Source organism: Sinohyriopsis cumingii, chromosome 14, assembly GCF_028554795.1.
Source record: "Sinohyriopsis cumingii isolate HCF-2022 chromosome 14, ASM2855479v2, whole genome shotgun sequence".
Lineage (NCBI taxonomy): Eukaryota > Metazoa > Mollusca > Bivalvia > Unionida > Unionidae > Sinohyriopsis > Sinohyriopsis cumingii.
In genome coordinates this window covers 19,826,535-19,845,516 of record NC_142974.1, presented here as the reverse complement: position 1 = coordinate 19,845,516, position 18,982 = coordinate 19,826,535, and the positions used below count along the sequence as shown (strand labels likewise).

Sequence of the window (18,982 nt, the reverse complement as noted above, 5' to 3'; positions counted from 1 at the left end):
GAGAACAATAATCAACAGATCAATTGAAAACAACTGCCATTCATGCATAACAATGTGTATGGTGCAAAATAACCAAGATTGAATTATGTCCCAGTCTACTGTATGGCAGTATCTTGCAAATAAAAATTATTATTTGAAACACATTCACTTGAGTGCAAGTGACAAATCTTTTTGCCAGCTTGGGTTACAAAAGTATCCTTACTATTTACCCGCAGACAACTACAGATGCCAAGCACATAGAAGCCTGGGTGATGAATAAACACAACTGGCAGCAAGCAGTAAACTCCTTCTTTTAACTTACTGACAGGACATCAAAGACAAAGGTTATTTTTATTACAAAGCAAGCTGACTTCGGATACTCTGAAGCCATTTTTTTTATATAGTATGTCAATTGTCAATACTAAGGTTATTTTATTGCAAAGCAAGCTGACCTGGGTATCCGACTATGGACTCTTTTAAGTGTGCTGATTTTTTTGTGGAATACACAAAGACAACCGAGATATGGGAGAAAACTTTGGTTTCTTTTCACCGGTGTTTATGGGAATTTTGAAAATAAATTGAAACAATAGAACAACTTTTAAATTGACACAATATAGTGATTCATGCACAGACATTGATAACCCAGTATTGTCCAGAAGATTTGGAGAAAATAAAATCATGCGATAAATTCTTAAAGGCCAGAAGAGAAGCAGATGATTTTGCAGACACTATGGTCATTAACATGGATGAAATTCTAGTGTACTTTGATCGCATTCCTGGATGGACTGACAATAAGATGGGGGTCAAAAGTGTGAGAATTAGATTGGTGCAGATTTTTAAAATTTTGACTTTAGTCCTTGCAGTTTCCACTTCAGGTGATGTGTTGCCTCTAACAATTTTTCACAGTATGTGAAACTATTAAAAAATATTCTTGCACGAAAAGAATGGATCGTGCATGTGCAGGTGAAGGGTTGTGTTGATGAGATGCTTCTGCAGTAGATTAAAGAATTTTATCTCAAGTACACAGTTTTATATTTTATTAAATGAAATTTCAGTTGGAGTGCATTTTCCGACATGTAATTTTCAAATGATTTAAAAGGTGTCTCACAGCTTATGACTGACACAAATACAATGTGTCCCAGAACATACAGTGCACAAAAAAGTTACTTTTAAAATTAATTTGTGTTGTACTGTGTCCCATCAGATATGATGTCCCAACATATATGGCAAATATGATATCCATGACAGGGTCAGATATAGTTTGCAAGTGTATTCATGACACATTTAGCATATTGAGACAAATCTATCCATAACAATGTCAACCATAGTTTCAGTGAGTGTTTTCACCACAGTTAGGATAGTGAGACAAACCTACTATCCAGAACAAGGTCAGATATAGTTTGAGTTGTTGTTCTCAACACAGTTATAATAGTGAGACAAATCTTCTTACTATCCAGGACAAAAGCAGATATAGTTTTGCATGGGTATTCCTGCCATGGTTAGCACAGTGAGACATATCTCTCCAGGACAAGGTGACCCATAGTTTGAGTGGGTGTTTTCACCACAGTTAGCACAGTGAGACATATCTCTACAGGACAAGGTGACCTATAGTTTGAGTGGGTGTTTTCACCACAGTTAGCACAGTGAGACATATCTCTCCAGGACAAGGTGACCCATAGTTTGAGTGGGTGTTTTTTTCACCACAGTTAGCACAGTGAGATATATCTCTAGGACAAGGTGACCCATAGTTTGAGTGGGTGTTTTCACCACAGTTAGCATAGTTAGAGAAATATGCTATCCAGGACAAGGTCAGCCTTAGTTTGAGTGGGTGTTTTCACCACAGTTAGCATAGTGAGAGAAATATGCTATCCATGACAAGGTCAGCCATAGTTTAAGTGGGTGTTCTCACAATATTTAACATAGTCATACCTAGTTACCATACCTATGGCTTTTGGGGGCAGTGATGTCAACAATGTAAATATTTTATGGTAAAAGTTTTGTTAAGTCAGATATGAAGGGAATACATCAGCATATGGACACAGTAGAGATTAGTTGGGATTTTTTTCTTCTTCTGAGCAAATATGAAAATTATTGATGCATTTTAGGAGCATATTATAAATCATATAGGCATGTTATATGTTTAAATTTATTAGTAGCTTCTGTTTTTGTTTGCATTAAACTTTATCATCATGTAACTTTTACAAAGAAGTCCCAATTAAAGCAAAATAGTAATGGTCTAGTTATAGCTGTGTAATCCAATAATGAAGTATCAGATTTGGAGGCCATGTGAATGGGAATTTAGATAAATAACTGAGGAAAGCATAAAGACACTCGGCTTCTCCATAGAGATCTTGTTTCTATTCATTAATCTCAGAAGCTAAATCACACCAGTTGAACTTTTGTTGTTGTATTGATTTATTCCAGAGCTGGAGAGAGTGCCTCCTGTACAATTATTTTCATACTGGTGTACTACTTTACAATAGCAGGGCTTGTATGGTTTGCAGTACTAGCCTATGCATGGGATTTAACATTCAGTGCCATTGGTACAATGCGGGACAACCTGACCAGCAAGACAGCATACTTCCACATCATCAGCTGGTGTCTGCCCCTTGTTCTGTCTATAATCTGTCTAACTATATCACAGGTAAGAGTGATTCACTTGATGTGCAGGTGGTTGTAACAAATTAAATATTAATTTAAATCTGTTCGGAAATTCATTTCATTTGTATTCCATTCATTTTGACTGCATTTTATTTGCTTTGCATTTCACCTATCATCTGGGTTTTTCTGGTTGATGGTCTCAAAAATACATTTTGAATGTGTGGTATTGCTTCTGATCACTGCTTACTTTCATTTTCATAAGTTTGAATGAAATGGGCCTGCATTTACTGAAGTTGAGTTTTCCATTTTTGAGAGTGCTAAAGGGAGAGTACTGTTACATTCATATAATTTTATATTAAAATCATGCTTTAATAAACTAGCAACTGCATAGAATACAAAGTTGAATTGAATTTAAAAACAACTGCAATGAGCATAATATGTGTTTATGTTTAGGGTTTAACAGCTCATCAGCACATCACTGGCTATATTGTGCCTGCAGTAAATGTAAAAATATAGCTGTTAAGCATTTGTCAGCAGAAACATTATCTTATATCATCTTGCTAAAAGAAATATTGACAACCCAGTGATTCTTATTCTGGCATGCAAACCAGTTAGGCACCATTATGAGAGATGCTATATGATTTCATTATGATAGATGGTAAATCATTTCATTATGAGAGATACTATATCATTTTATTATGAGATACAATATCATTTCATTATGATAGATTCTATATCACTTGATTGTGAGAGATACCATATCATTTCATTATGAGAGATATATCATTTCATTTTGAGACACCATATCATTTCATTATGAGAAATACCATATCATTTCGTTATGAGAGACAGTGAAGGGTTGAATGCAGTGATGACAAGGCAGACACAGTTTGACACTGTACCTTTTAGAAAATCGCTTTATCATGTCATTGGTTTTGTTATCAGACTTGTATCAATCAAACATAATGTCCAGATTGATCTTTTAGAAAGCAGATCAAACATAATGATAATAAGCAATTTGAACAGAAAGTATGACTGCACATTTCACACGTCATCAGTTTTCTTGTTTGTTGTCAGGTGGATGCAGACTCAGTCAGTGGGATCTGTTTTATTGGATACTATAATAAAGCAGCACGTGGGGGTTTTGTCCTGGCTCCAGTTGGTCTCAGTTTTCTCATTGGCACTGTTTTGTTGATTAAAGGTATGTATTCATCTCGAAGGAAAAAATTACAATGTCATTAATAAAATGGGTAAGAATGCTTAGAAAAAATGTTTAATTTTGGCAGACAATTTTAACTTCTTATCATTTATCATTATCATAATCTCCTCCACTTTGTTTTTTTCAATCTTTTAAATACATATCTAAAGGGACATAACTATATGCTCTATAACCATCGAGAACTGGAAGAGTAAGATGAGAAAAAACAATACTGAGGTGTTGGCATGTGCCAACAGATTCAATGGTAATTGTCACTAGCACAATGTGAAATTAACCAATAAGTGCATTATTGATTATTCAGGGTTTTACATATATTATTGATTACTTGATATTATGGGGGATTATTCCTTTTTTTTAAATATTCTAAGCCATGAATTACTTTCTGAGAGAAATGATCTTCATATTTCTCTGGAGTGAAAAATATTGAACTGTTTCCACAGGCCATCAATAGATATGGATTAAACATTATAACCATGAATTTTGAAGTTATTCTTAGATACTTGTGTAGTCAAGCTGTAAATAGGATTTGAGTTCAAATCCAGCAGGGGCCCCGAGCGGCTGAGTGGTTTAAAGCGCTCTCAATTACGGATCACTGCCATCTCACCTCTGTCTGCATGGGTTTGTATGTGACAAAGCTTGCCGATAGCTTCTCATGGGTTGGTGGTTCTTTCTGGGGTTTCCCAGGGTTCTTCCTCCACCATTAATACTGGCCACCATGTATAGCCTATTGTGTGCTGAAAATGGCATTAAACCCTACAACAGTAACAAATCCAGCAAGATGCAGATTTTTTTTCTTCTTAATGTTCTAATTTACTTTGAATTGGGAAGGAGAATTATGTTATTGCTTATATTTTCTATGTGAATAATTGCAAAACACGGCAGAACATAAACTTTATACTGCTGATCCAGTAAGAAATCTGCTTCTTCAGTGTGTTATACAGTATATCTCGGCTGCCGATGTGTTTGAGCATGAAATGAAAAGAACAAATTTGCTTGAAATGAGTGTATAACTTATATATCATCTCATGTGTGAAAAGCCTAAGCATTTTCACTTGCCACTCATGAAAATACTGAGTTTTTCACCGACTCGATGAAATATATCCATTATTCACTCGTTTGAAGCAAATATCATGTCTATACTTTATATTTTATAATTCAAGTGAAGTAAGTAATAACTCTACTGTGTATTAAGGAATCTCAGTATCAGTGAACCTATTATTGACTTAACTCCATGCCAGAAAATGTATCCCATATATTACAATATTACATGAAAATTTACTAACACACAATGAACTGATCCTTTTAACAGGTTTGAGAACCATGCTTGCAGTACAGAAGGACACGCCAGTGTTTCTCAGTGAGAAAGCTGTATCCAAGATTAAAGGGACCATAATCCGACTCAGTATGTAATTGGCATGAGTCGTTTAAAATCAGCATTTATCTCCATATTGAGGAATTTAGATATTTCTCATACTTTACTAGAACGCAACTTTAGACAAAACTTTAGGTGATTGTAATGTTTACATATGCTTGTTTGAGAGAGCACACTTCTTGATTACAGGTACTGATAAGCATATATAGACCTTTAAGATAAGCATATATAGACTTTTAAGATACTGATAAGCATATATAGACCTTTAAGATACTGATAAGCATATATAGACTTTTAAGATACTGATAAGCATATATAGACCTTTAAGATACTGATAAGCATATATAAACCTTTAAGATAAGCATATATAGACCTTTAAGATAAACATATCTAGACCTTTAAGATACTGGATTGTAGAGATAAATGGGAATCCAAGCCATTGTGACTCTCAGGCATCAGTGATCTCTGAGTAGCAAAGCTACATGGGAATCCATACCATTGTGACTCTCAAACATTTGTAATCTCTGAATAGCAAAGATAAATGGGAATCCAAGCCTTTGTGACTCTCAAGCATCAGTGATATCTGAGTAGCAAAGCTACATGGGAATCCAAACCATCATGACTCTCAAACATCTGTAATCTGTGAATAGCAAAGCTAGACAGGATCCACACTATTTTCTGAAACATCTGGGTAACAGAGCTGTTTGGATTTTTTGGAAGACATTTTCTCTTGTTAATTTTTAGTGAGGTAGCCAGATAGTTCAGTTGTTTTTCCATGACTGATAACTGCAAAAATGAAATGCATTACCTCCATATAGAGAGATGTAAGAAATATTCAGGAACTGTACTTAGTAGGCAGTTGATTCTTATACAGAGACTTTGATCTTTTTTAGGATTTTGATTATATTTAATCAGTATTCCTATTTCTTAAATATTATTGATTGATTTTTTATATGTAGATAGACATATTTTACTGAGTATTTATTTTATATTTTTCTTGTTAATAGTCATCTTCATCATCCTTGGTATTGTCTTTGTGGGAATCACATTCATTGTACACCTGTATACATTTCTTCGTGAGAGTTCCTGGGAGATCAGTTTCAGGAACTATCTGTAGTAAGTATGGAGCTTTGCTTGCATTGTTTTGCAATTTCTATATGTAGTATTTCAGATAACAGAGCCATTGTTACTTTTCCATCTTCATTTGAGGTGTGTATGTGCATGTGTGTGTTGAAAGGGGTATTTGTTTAACAGAATCAGTAAATGATTAAGAGGAATTTTTAAGTATACCTACACATCCCAATACATTGATCTCCACCTTTGCTTAATCTCCCAACCAAATTCAACTTCCTCAACTCCACCTTAAGGGGATCGATCAAAAGTCTAAAACTTGTACACATTTACAAACCAACCAAATCATATTAAAATGATTTTGGTCACTACCTTAAAATAAAATACTTGTTCATTGCTTCATAATCCATGCCTTTTGTTTGAAAAGTTTGTGATTACAAGCAAATGACTCCAGATGGAAAAGTCCTGCGGTGGCTCACTCAGTCCTCATTCCATAAATTTAAGGACCTTTAGAATCAATCCAAATTCCATTAATTTTAGGATCACTAGATTCAATCCTTGTTCCGTGAATTTAAGGAAAAAAGAAAATGTAATTTATTACAATCACAGTAATGTATACAAACAAAAATAAATGAAGAGAACAATTATTTACATTTGTTCTACAGTAACCTTGCTCTTATTTATATTTATCATTATTTATAAATTATTAATTTACTCTTTTGCTAACTACCATAATTAAGTACATTATAAAAGCAGACTGAGAAGAATTTTTTAAAATTAAACTCTATTCCAAAATGAAAAAGCTTATTTAAGAATCTGTAATTACAATTACAATTTTGCTAGTATAAATAGCTTCTGGCAAGTAATTATATAATCTAAAATTTGTATTTCTTGGTGCAAAGTTGAAGATTAATTAAAAACCTGAGCAGGAATTGAGGTGGTTTTTTGCTCAGACAGTTTTAAAAGAGTGGAGTCAGAATTTACTTCACAGACATAGTTATGAGTGCCAGATTTTTGTTTCAACTTGCCCTATGACATTATTGTGAGTGCCAGATTTATTTCAACTTGACCTATGCCATTGTTGTGATTGTTAAATTAATTTCAACTTGCCCTATGACATTGTTGTGATTCCAGATTTATCTAAACTTGCCCTATGACATTGTTGTGATTCCAGATTTATCTAAACTTGCCCTATGACATTGTTTTGAGTAGCAAATTTATTTAAACTTGCCTTGTGACATTGTTATAAGTACTTAATTTATTTAAACTTGCCTTGTGACATTGTTGTAAGTACTTATTTAAACTTGCCTTGTGACATTGTTATAAGTACTTAATTTATTTAAACTTGCCTTGTGACATTGTTATAAGTACTTAATTTATTTAAACTTGCCTTGTGACATTGTTATAAAATTTATTTAAACTTGCCTTAAATGTTAATATGAGTATATGATAAAAATGTTTTTTTGCAGTTGTCAAGCCAGAGAGGCAGTGGATTATATCAAATCAAATTACACAATGTCTACTGGACACTGTCAGATGGAAGATCGGCCCAGTGTGGTTGCAGTTTTGTTCCACATCTTTGTTTACTTCGGATCTGGAATCTCAATGAGCTCGTGGGCATGGACCTGGTCCTCACTAGATGCTTGGGAAAGATTCTTAAGGAAGTATGTATTACATATATTTATTCCCCTTTGCATAGATTATCATTGGAAATGACATTTAATATTCCATTTCTGCCCTGTTCCTCCCAGAGTTTGGGACTTATGACATGCGAACAAAAAAAATAATGAAAAATTTACCAAGATTTTCAGATCACTTTGACTTTGAGGGTTAGACAGGTAATAACTCTGATATTGCACGAGGGTTAGACAGGTGATTGTATAAGACAGGATAGGCTTACTGATTGTACAATCCAGTTATGAGAGCAATCCCTCCTAGGGTTTTGGACCTGTGGCCATACAAATAAACTTCAACTATAAACTTAAACAGGATCTTCAACTGACCTTGATCTTGTATACGAAGAAGAGTAGGGAATATGGAAGGGCAGAGCCTCCAGATGCTGGAGTCGAATATGACAACTATCCTTACAAGAGTTTGGGACTAATGCTCTTGTTCAACATCTACATATGACCTCTGTCTTGTATGATAGTCAGAATGAGAGTAGTACTGAATGGCAGAGATTACTGGTTCTAAAGTCCAAATATGATCCCTATCATTTCAAGAGTTCATGACCAAAGGCTTAACGGAAAAGCATCAGCTGAGAACTTGAGATTGTTCTGATCACCTTTTCCTTGAATGAGGGTCAGGGATTGTAAGGACATAAATGGGCAAAGCCTCTTGATTTTCAATCCCAGTATGATAGCTCTTGTTTCTTGGGTTGGGACTTTGATGATATTGAAAAGCATTTAAAAAAACATTAACTAGTGTTGATGCTACTGTCAGCAGAATGTGTGATTTGTAGGTCACACCTATGCTAAAGTAAGCAGGGCAGCAAGCTGTCCAAATTTTGTGACATTCTGCTTTCAGAAGTAACTCGGCATGAAAACTAACCTCTTAGTACATGTGTATCTTATATTCAAATTAGCATAAGAAGAAACAGAAACTTCTAAGCTATAAATGAAAAGACAAGTATGAATCATGTTCCAGTTAAAGTATATCATACATTTGCTTCAAAATGCTGAATTGAAGAATATATTTTCTTCTTATATATAATTTTTGTAGATAATTTCCCATTATCTACTGATACTTTCTTGTGAAGTTTATGCCTTCAACAAAAGCAAATCATCTGAAAAAAGCTGAACAAAATTACTGACAGGTATGGCCACATCAAATTCTTGAGTATATTGGCAGATTTAATAATATACTGGCAGATTTAGATGCTTCCTTTCTATATGCCCGTTAAGATGTTGACCATCAGGCTGTCCATTTGTTACCAATTTCGTTTTTACATATTAACTTGAGTTCTTCAGCAAACATTTTAGATGGCTTGTTCATTGGGTAAGGAAACTGTGACCGAAGGAAGGAAAATGCCACATACCTGGATGAAACTTGCATTTGGAAGAAAAGCTTAATTCAGTTAGGGTCAAAAGATAAAAGGTCAAGATCACTGCAACTGAAAGATGAAAATTAGTTTCTCCACAATAGCATTAGTTCTGCATCAGAAACCTTAACCATAGTTTGTGGCCAGCTTGCTCTTGAAGTAAGCAGCTATATAAGAATTCAGAGACCTAGGCCAAAGTTTGTGGCCAGCTTGCACTTGAAGTAAGCAGCCATATAAGAATTCAGAGACCTGGACCAAAGTTTGTGGCCAGCTTGCACTTGAAGTAAGCAGCCATATAAGAATTCAGAGACCTGGACCAAAGTTTGTGGCCAGCATGCACTTGAAGTGAGCAGCTATATAAGAATTCAGAGACCTGGGCCAAAGTTTGTGGCCAGCTTGCACTTGAAGTGAGCAGCTATATAAGAATTCAGAGACCTGGGCCAAAGTTTGTGGCCAGCATGCACTTGAAGTGAGCAGCTATATAAGAATTCAGAGACCTGGGCCAAAGTTTGTGGCCAGCTTGCACTTGAAGTGAGCAGCTATATAAGAATTCAGAGACCTGGCCCAAAGTTTGAGGCCAGCTTGCTTTTGAAGTGAGCAGCTATATAAGAATTCAGAGACCTGGCCCAAAGTTTGAGGCCAGCTTGCTTTTGAAGTGAGCAGCTATATAAGAATTCAGAGACCTGGGCCAAAGTTTGTGGCCAGCTTGAACTTGAAGTGAGCAGCTATATAAGAATTCAGAGACCTGGGCCAAAGTTTGTGGCCAGCTTGAACTTGAAGTGAGCAGCTATATAAGAATTCAGAAACCTGGGCCAAAGTTTGTGGCCAGCTTGCACTTGAGGTGAGCAGTGGTGTGAGTCTGAGACCTGGACAAAACCTTATGGCTAGCTTGCATTTGAGGTGAGCAATGATGTGAGAAATCAGAGAGCTTGACCAAACTTTGTGGCTGGCTTGCACTTGAGGTAAGCAGTGATGTAAGAATTCTGCATTATCTCTGAAAATTATGAATTTTCAATTGCCACATTTCTGTCTATTTGTCCATGTTCCAGTATGTATGTAGGTAGTAGTTTTTGAATGTACATCAGCACAATTATGACCATATGATGTCAGCCAGAGGGAAATCTTACTTTTTCTACCAAGGAGGTTAACACATTAACCCCTGGATTTTTTTGTCATTTTTGTCTGAAATTCGATTAGGAAACATATTTTGAAAGCTATTTCTGAATTGATCCGAAAACACCAAATCCCAGGTGATCTTTCAATAACATACTATCTAGTTGTGTTAGAAACATCATTTTTCATTGGCCATTTGGCTCATGCATGAGCAGAAGGATGAAAGTTGGAGTTCTTTTTTTTTCTTTTTTTTTTTTTTGTTTTTGGTTGCTAAACGGAACGATTATTTTTGTATCGAGACCACTCTTTATTCCAAATGCCCATCTTGTCCTACTTTTTGCAAAGGTTCATCTGTCTGCTTGACATTCATACCAGTTTGCCTTAGATCTGAGACCAAAAAGTCTAAAATCCGGACACAAAATCGGATTCCGACCACGGGCGAATTTGGGGTAGAAAAAAATCAGGTCCAAAAAATGAGGTTTTTCCCTCTATATTTTGTAGTGCAAATAGATATTCCAGATTATTTGATTGTTGTTGTTGTGGGGTTTAACGCCAGTTTTCTGCACGATAGGCTATACATGGCGGCCAGTATTAATGGTGGAGGAAGAACCCGGAAAACCCCGGAAAGAACCACCGACCCACGGGAAGCTACTGGCAAGCTTTCTCACATGCCCACATTGGCTGAATCTTAGACTCGAACCGCCGCAGACAGAGGTGAGATGGCAGTGATCCGTAACGAAGAACACTTTAGACCACTCGGCCACTCGGGGCCCCCCAGATTATTTGGTATCATTGTAGAGCTACATCTGTCTACCATTGTATAATACCACCCACTTTAGTGCATCATGCATGACCATGACACTACAGAGCTTGGCAGTAGGCTACTACCTCCTGCCATGTTAACTTGTCGCTAGGGGTTAATGTGTTAAAGTGAGCGTCACATATTCATTGTTCATTAAGTCTGTAGATGTTTTTATCTATTTCATACAATGTATGGAAAAAGAATTGTGTTGAAATTTGAGAAAAATCAACTTTATTTAGTTGAAAAAGTTCAAACTCTGAGTTCAGCCCCAAACATCCCACCCCTTTTTCAATCCTCAGTCTACTTTCAGTGCTTTTTTGAAGTCTTTACTCAAAGCTTAATGATCTGGGGAACAAAAGGTAAACGGTCAAGGTCAACGACCCTGAAAGAAGAAAATGTGTTCTCTCCAATAATATTAATTCTGCATCATAGATCTATAATAAACTTTGTTGATTTGTGTATACTTTGGGTAAGAGGTCAAAGGTCAAAGCTGCTGTCACTGGGGAAAAAATGGTTGCTTCACAAAAAGTGCATTTCTCAACCATGTACCGTCACCAGGGATGCTACCTGGACACATGAATGAGGGAGTAGCTAAAATAAATTATGAATTTGTGCACTTGGAAAGCTATGATGTGCAAGAACTCCAACAAATTAAATTCACTGATATAAAAATGTACTCTGAGCAGTATACAATTTTTATTTAAATGTTAACCCTGAAAGTGCTTGTGGCATCTGTCTCTTTTCAGGTAGGCAACTGTTTACACATCTGGGATCTTTAGCTTGACATGAATATTTGTTAAACTAAATTTGATTGGCATATTGGGCTCTGGAACAAGCATTCTGTTATAGTTTCAAGGAAGTTTTTATAGATGTGTGCTTAAAATCCATGCTACTTAGAAGACCAAAATGGTTGATTCCCAGTGCGGTTCATCATCAAATGATGATTTAGTTTGGTAAATAATGGTTGATGATAGTGACAATGACAGTCATTTTTAAAGTTATCTACAATATCAAATTATTGGAGCTGGGAAAGTGGTAATAAAGATTACACTGAGTGAATTTGAACCCAATTATGATTTTGAATATGAGTCTGAGGTAAATGCTGGATGGACAAAAACAGACAGCATGCGGGCCAACCCACTTTCTGCAGGATTTCAAAATTAAATGTAGAATAAGCAGAATACCAAGCCTGATTAAAATACAGACAATTTAAAAGTAGTGTGCAATTGTCATTTCTCAAATAATTTAGATGTGTGGGATCTTGTTCCATGAAACTTTATAGTCCTATAAGGTTTAAGATAAATTGATAAGAGTCTAAAATGAAATTAAAAAGTAAAATATTTATTTGATCAAAATATCTCAGTTTAAAAAGTTCACCATAGTACTGATGGATTTAAAACCCTAATGTAGCATTATGGAATACATAGGAAATCTGCGTAATGGTCACTGAACTTAGAAAGTACAACTTTGGCAGAGCTTATGTTAATGAAAAATGTTTTTTTGGAGACTGAAGTACAATACCTAGGAGCTGAGGAAATTGTACACAACAATCATAAAGAACAGTTGCTCAGTTTGTTCTAGCTATGTGTATGCCCCTTCAGACAGCATACTGTGAAAGGGATATCTCAGCAAGCACAGGACAATATTTCTGTGTAAATAAAGCACATATTAACCTCAGAAACAATCATCAGATTGGTACTTATAGAGTCGACACCATTAAAAGAGTCTGATGTCAGTAGAGCTCTAACAGAGTGGAGCAAGAGGAGAGAGAGATGGATATTGTAGTGTTGGGTAAATAATGAATTATTACTGTTTCCTCCTCCCCCTCCTTTTTTCTACTTACCCCATTATTTTTGTGACAAAGGGGAGCTCCAGCCTTTAGTTAAAATCCTGGCAGCATCTCTGCTTGACCAGTGCTGTGGATGAGGTATACATTATGATTGTATAAACCTATTGATTTTAAGGGAAAAGGTCATGGTCACTAACTTAAAGAAGAAAATTATTTTTATTAACTTTGATTCTATACCACATAGTTTAACCTAGTTGCAGTTGAGATATGGAAGAGGCCTGTTAATTTTGGGGTCAAAAGGTCAAAGCCTATATTTACTGTGGTTAAAAAAGTATTGGGTTTTGTAGAATCACATTTGTTCTATGGTTTTGATGCTTGACCAAACTTTCTGGAAAAATTTCACTTGGGCTAATAAAGAAACCTATCGATTCAGGGGTGAAAAGATTAGAGGTCATGGCCTTGGCATGTCATTAAGAAAATAATGGTTTCTGTACAATTTTCATTCAAGATCACATACCTTGATCAAAGTGTCAGTGTCCACATGATGCCTCCTATTCAACACACCATTCATCATTTGAAATATTGGCAACAAAGCCCCCAGAATTTATACAGTTTGTATGTGTTATAGAATTTACAACATACTCATCGTGAACATTAATGGACTTGTAATTCTGTGATCACATACAATTTATAATTTACAGCAGATTTGAATGCAGGAGGTCGCAGGTTCGAACCCTGGCCAAGTCAAACCAAAGACTTTAAAAAATGATACTAACAGCTGCCTTGCTTGCTGCTCAGTGTTAAGAGGTTAGTGTTAGGACTGGTCAGCCTGGTATCAGGATAATGTAACTGGGTGGGACATCATGCTACATGATGACCCAGTGCTAGACATCACAATAAACTGCCACACTGCAGAAATCGTAACCATATGGTTGAAAAATTGTTAAAGCTGTGTTCAAAATATAAATGATACACACACACAACAGACTCATAGTGAGCATTAATGGACTTCTAATTATGTGAAAAGATACATTTTTTAATTTACAACAGACTCAAAGTGGTCTTCAGATTCTGCCATCATACAAAATTTACATAATTTCAGAGCCTTTAGAATACCATCTAGCAAACCTGTGAAGATGAAGAAACACAAACTGATTGCAAAAGCTTTTGAAAGACGACAGGAGATGAACAATGGACGCCTTTCAATCAGCTTTGGAAGCACCCATGATGACCCTCTGGGTATGTATTTATTATTTTTATCATAATATTTATGTGAAGAAAATCTTTCAAAATACAGCAGTGACCTGATTTTTGTCTTACCTTGGTTGTTGTCATTATAGTAGTAGGCATCAGCGATATCTCAGATACTGTTGTATCTTCAGTCATGCAACATTGATTGGTGTATTGATCTAAGAGGATACTACACACCATGGGGAAAAACTAGGTCTGATTATTTCATCAAAGTAGTGGATCCAGTATTCCTTTTAACAAAGATTCTCCAGGCTGTTGCTTGGGGTACAGTACCAAAAGTTTTGGCATTTCCTACATTTCTCAGCAAATCATACATTGATGATGCATGCAATGATTCCATCAGGGAATGGATACATTTCAGAGCCAATTCAACAACTTTAAATCTGAATAAATACCATATATACAATGCCTTAGCACAATGTACCATGAGATATTGCAAGAGATAAAATATGGACTATATCTCTTGTTTGTGTAACAGAATTGAAACCGAGTGGGCTTTGGACTAAATGAATAACACAAACACAATGTGTGTGAATGACAAGACTTGTGTATTGTATGATAAGATGATGGCACAAAAATAATAAATGAAACAATCTTTGCAGTACCCGACTCTCGCACCCACCCTACATACATTCACAAAAGAATAATATATATATATATAATGATAATGATGAGGATTGAGATGATGACAACACAGTGCTGAAATTACCAATGATAATGATGACGGTTCATGTAACCGATATGTTGTATAAAAAGAAACTAAACAAAATATAGTTCCGACCCACACTGGATAAACTTCCATTGGACAAAAAACCCCAAAATATCACAGTTCCACTTTAGCTCAACTTCCCAGATTCATACTGGCTCAACTTCACCCTCCACCAGTTTGGCACAACAATGCCTCCCACCATTTTCAGTCTGGTTCACCTACACCTCCCCCTCTACCAGTTTCAGTCTGGTCGACCTACACTTCCCCATCCACCAGTTTCATATATGTCAAGGTAATAAAAACAAGCTACTCTAGTTAACGCTGTCCTCATTTTATGCAAAACCGAATTATTTTCTTGCCTTATTCCATGACAGTTTGAACTTGTACTCCTCCATTAAATTGGTATGGAATATTGTATGAAAATTGCCATTAAATAGGTATGGAATATTGTATGAAAACTGACATTAAATTGGTATGGGATATTGTATGAAAATTGCCATTAAATAGGTATGGAATATTGTATGAAAATTGCCATTAAATTGGAATGGAATATTGTATGAAAATTGCCATTAAATAGGTATGGAATATTGTATGAAAATTGCCATTAAATAGGTATGGAATATTGTATGAAAATTGCCATTAAATAGGTATGGAATATTGTATGAAAATTGCCATTAAATAGGTATGGAATATTGTATGAAAATTGCCATTAAATAGGTATGGAATATTGTATGAAAATTGCCATTAAATAGGTATGGAATATTGTATGAAAATTGCCATTAAATAGGTATGGAATATTGTATGAAAATTGCCATTAAATAGGTATGGAATATTGTATGAAAATTGCCATTAAATTGGAATGGAACATGTTATAAAAATCTCCATTAAATTGGAATGGAATATTGTATGAAAATCAATATTATATTGCAGTGAAATATGGCATGAAAATCTCTTAAATTGGCATAGAATATAGAATATGATATGAAAATCTCTATTAAATTGGCATGTAATATGGTATGAAAATCTATTAAATTGGCATGGCATATGGTATGTTGTAAGGAATATGGTATGAAAATCTCCAGTTAATTGGCATTGAATATGATCTGAAAATCTCTGTTAAATTGGCATTGAATATGATATGAAAATCTCAGTAAAAAATAAAAGCAACTGTATTAACTATTTAAAGAAATGGTCACAACCATACATTCCTCAAATACATCATCCAAAACATTTTTGAAAACCTATGAGAATTTGCCTGAAAACTTCTGCCATGTCAGTTCCTCTAAATGTCAGATCTGCTAATGGTGAAAATTACAATAAACCTTTCACTCAGAGAGTTGCTAGATCTTCATGCCCATGATAGTTTAACAGAATTAGATAACCACCATCAATTTTCAAAACACTTACCTGATACATGCCATAATTAACTCCAGTGTTGGCAGAACCAAGTGATAACTGTACACAGCCCACCTGCAGTTAACTCAAGGGGTTGATAAAACCAACTGTAGAGTACACGTTCTCACCATACTTGATAGATAGGGCTGCACACAGCCCACCTATAATTAACTTGAAGGGTTGGCTAAGCCAAGTGTAGAGTACATGTTCTCCTCATATATGACAGATAGGGTTGTACACAGCCAACTCATAATTAACACAAGGGGTTGGCCAAGCCAAGTGTAGAGTACATGTTCTCACTGTCCATGGAAGATAGAGATGTACACAGTCCACCTATCCAGTGTATTCCCTAGGAGTGCAAGATTGGGAGTCAAAAATCCCCTTGGTGTCAGAACTGGGTATCAGACTAGTAGAAAACAAACATCTTTTTTTATCAAAAAGGGAGGGGACAGGTTAAAAATTTGAGGGGTTCTGAAGCACAGCTGAGGGTAAAGGGAAACACAGTAATTAACTCAAGTGGTTGTCAAGATCAGATGTGGAGCACATGTTCTCACTGTTCATGGTAGACAAAGCTGTGTACATCCCACCTATAATTAACTCAAAGGGCTACAAAACCAGTTATGGAGTACATGTTCTCACTGCCCAATAAAACGAGTCATTTTGTGATGATATAAAAACTGCTTTTATCCAGAATGTATTAAACCCTATAAAAAAAAAATCACGTACGGTGAATTCACTTTTTTTAATAGGGTACCAATTTTAATGGTTTCCACCTCAATGAAAATGGAAGAATTTATGTCCAAATTCACAAAGCTAATTCCTTCAGAAATGTAACTTTTTACCAAGCCATGTATAATTGAGACCCACAAAGTATACTATACACAAATGGTTGCCAGACCAGGTTTGGCTACATATTTGGAAATGTTTTGTTTTTTCTTATATCTGTCCCCAAGTCAGTCAGTTAATCAGTGAGTTATTTGATCCCAGTATTGTTTGTTATTAAAATATCATTTAAGCTGTTTGAGAGAATTTACGCCATATTTGATCCTTCTCCTTTGTGATTTGTGTATGATTAATTTCCAATATTTTGCATTTTAGGCATGAAGTTTGACATGAACAGTGCAAGTTCCCACTCAGTGTCGTCAACATTTCATGCTGCCATGCCAAAACTAGTACGACGTCGAGGTGGGATGATGCACCCAATAGCTGGAACATTACGACGTTACTCGGACTCAGGTTCTAATTTTTCCATGCTAATTGTAACTTGATTTTAATTATCCATCTAGAGTAGTATTTGCTTTATTAACTAGTATAGAAAAGGCATAACAATGGGGCCTTTACTTCACGCATACTTCAGTAAGAGCTGTGATTCTAAGAAGAAAACTTTAAGGCTCCTATACCTAGAACATTTTTTTGGCAAAATGTGTACTTTTGGAATTTTAACAGATAATTATTGGTATTTTTAACCTCTTAACCATCCCCAATCCTGTATTGCAGTGATTTGTCATATGTCAATTTTTGTAGCAGATTATAAATTTAATATTAAAATCATTTGTCTATAGTGAAACCAGATTTAGTTATATGATCCCTGGGACAAGTAAACAACTTTATATTTTTATTTTATTCTTGGAGTAAAATGATTGGTTTTTATCGAGGTCATACTGGGAGTATGTGACTTTTGATAGTAAACAGCCCTATTTCACAATTCTGTGTTTTCCAAAATTATGCAGTAGTTAGATTTATTGGTGATGTTTAGAGAGATATTTCTCAGTTTGGGCTTTTACCTTGGACACTGGAAAAGTGTTTGTTTATTACCAGTTTGGAGTTGAATTTTAATTTTTATTCAGATTATTTGGATTCTAAAAGATCAATTCTTTTTGATGGAAATATTTGAGTGTTCATACAGAATTCTTGGACAAAGAAATTTATTTAAATTTTATTCGGAAATTCAAATATCGAAATATCATTATTTGTGAATCAACAAAGAACTGTAGACACAATAGCACAATACTGACTACAGTATACGTCATCGCCTTCCATTTTGGATTTTTCATTGGCACTCGAACTCAAATTTCATTAGAACATTTCATTACTAGGACTTCAAAATTTTAATTTGTGGATTATTTTTGCATTTGATTCTTAAAACCGTAAGTTCTTATTTTTTCATTTTTACAGTGTTTATCCAGGGAAATAAATGATTTGTTAAATTTTTCAAAGCTCATTGTTTTCACTCATTCTTTTGTTGCTGTTTATTAGAGCCTAAACACGTAACATAAGACCATTTATTCCTATCTTGCTAATTGTACATTACTGCAATTGAATTATGCAGACAAAACTTTTGTAGGGTAGGTGAAATGCCTTGTCTATTATAGAAGTGATATGTGTACTGTTTTGTTGAAGATGAATTTTTCTTTGTGTGTTAACCCACAAAACCTATATTTAGCATTTGTTTACCATGCTATGATCTTGACAATTATGTCCAGTCATTATCATCAAAGAGAAGAACTCAACAGCTGTTTGAAGCCCAGAAACTCAGTCACATCATTGTTGAGCCCATTTCCTTTGTGGTACATGTTATAGTGTAAGTTAGCCAACTTCAGTAATGAAGTCTGACATCTGGAAACACATCAGTAGAGATAAT

General features: G+C 35.1%; 1 protein-coding gene across 1 annotated transcript in view; it reads left to right on the top strand.

The window, feature by feature from the left end:
- Positions 1-18,982, top strand: part of LOC149783376 (protein smoothened-like) — a 75,558-nt gene that overhangs the window by 44,231 nt on the left and 12,345 nt on the right. The window contains exons 5-11 of the mRNA XM_089931606.1: positions 2,404-2,623; positions 3,658-3,781; positions 5,109-5,201; positions 6,179-6,287; positions 7,712-7,906; positions 14,089-14,225; positions 17,440-17,577. Of these exons, the coding sequence (XP_089787732.1) occupies positions 2,404-2,623; positions 3,658-3,781; positions 5,109-5,201; positions 6,179-6,287; positions 7,712-7,906; positions 14,089-14,225; positions 17,440-17,577 (1,016 nt within the window). The remainder of the gene's footprint in view (positions 1-2,403; positions 2,624-3,657; positions 3,782-5,108; positions 5,202-6,178; positions 6,288-7,711; positions 7,907-14,088; positions 14,226-17,439; positions 17,578-18,982) is intronic.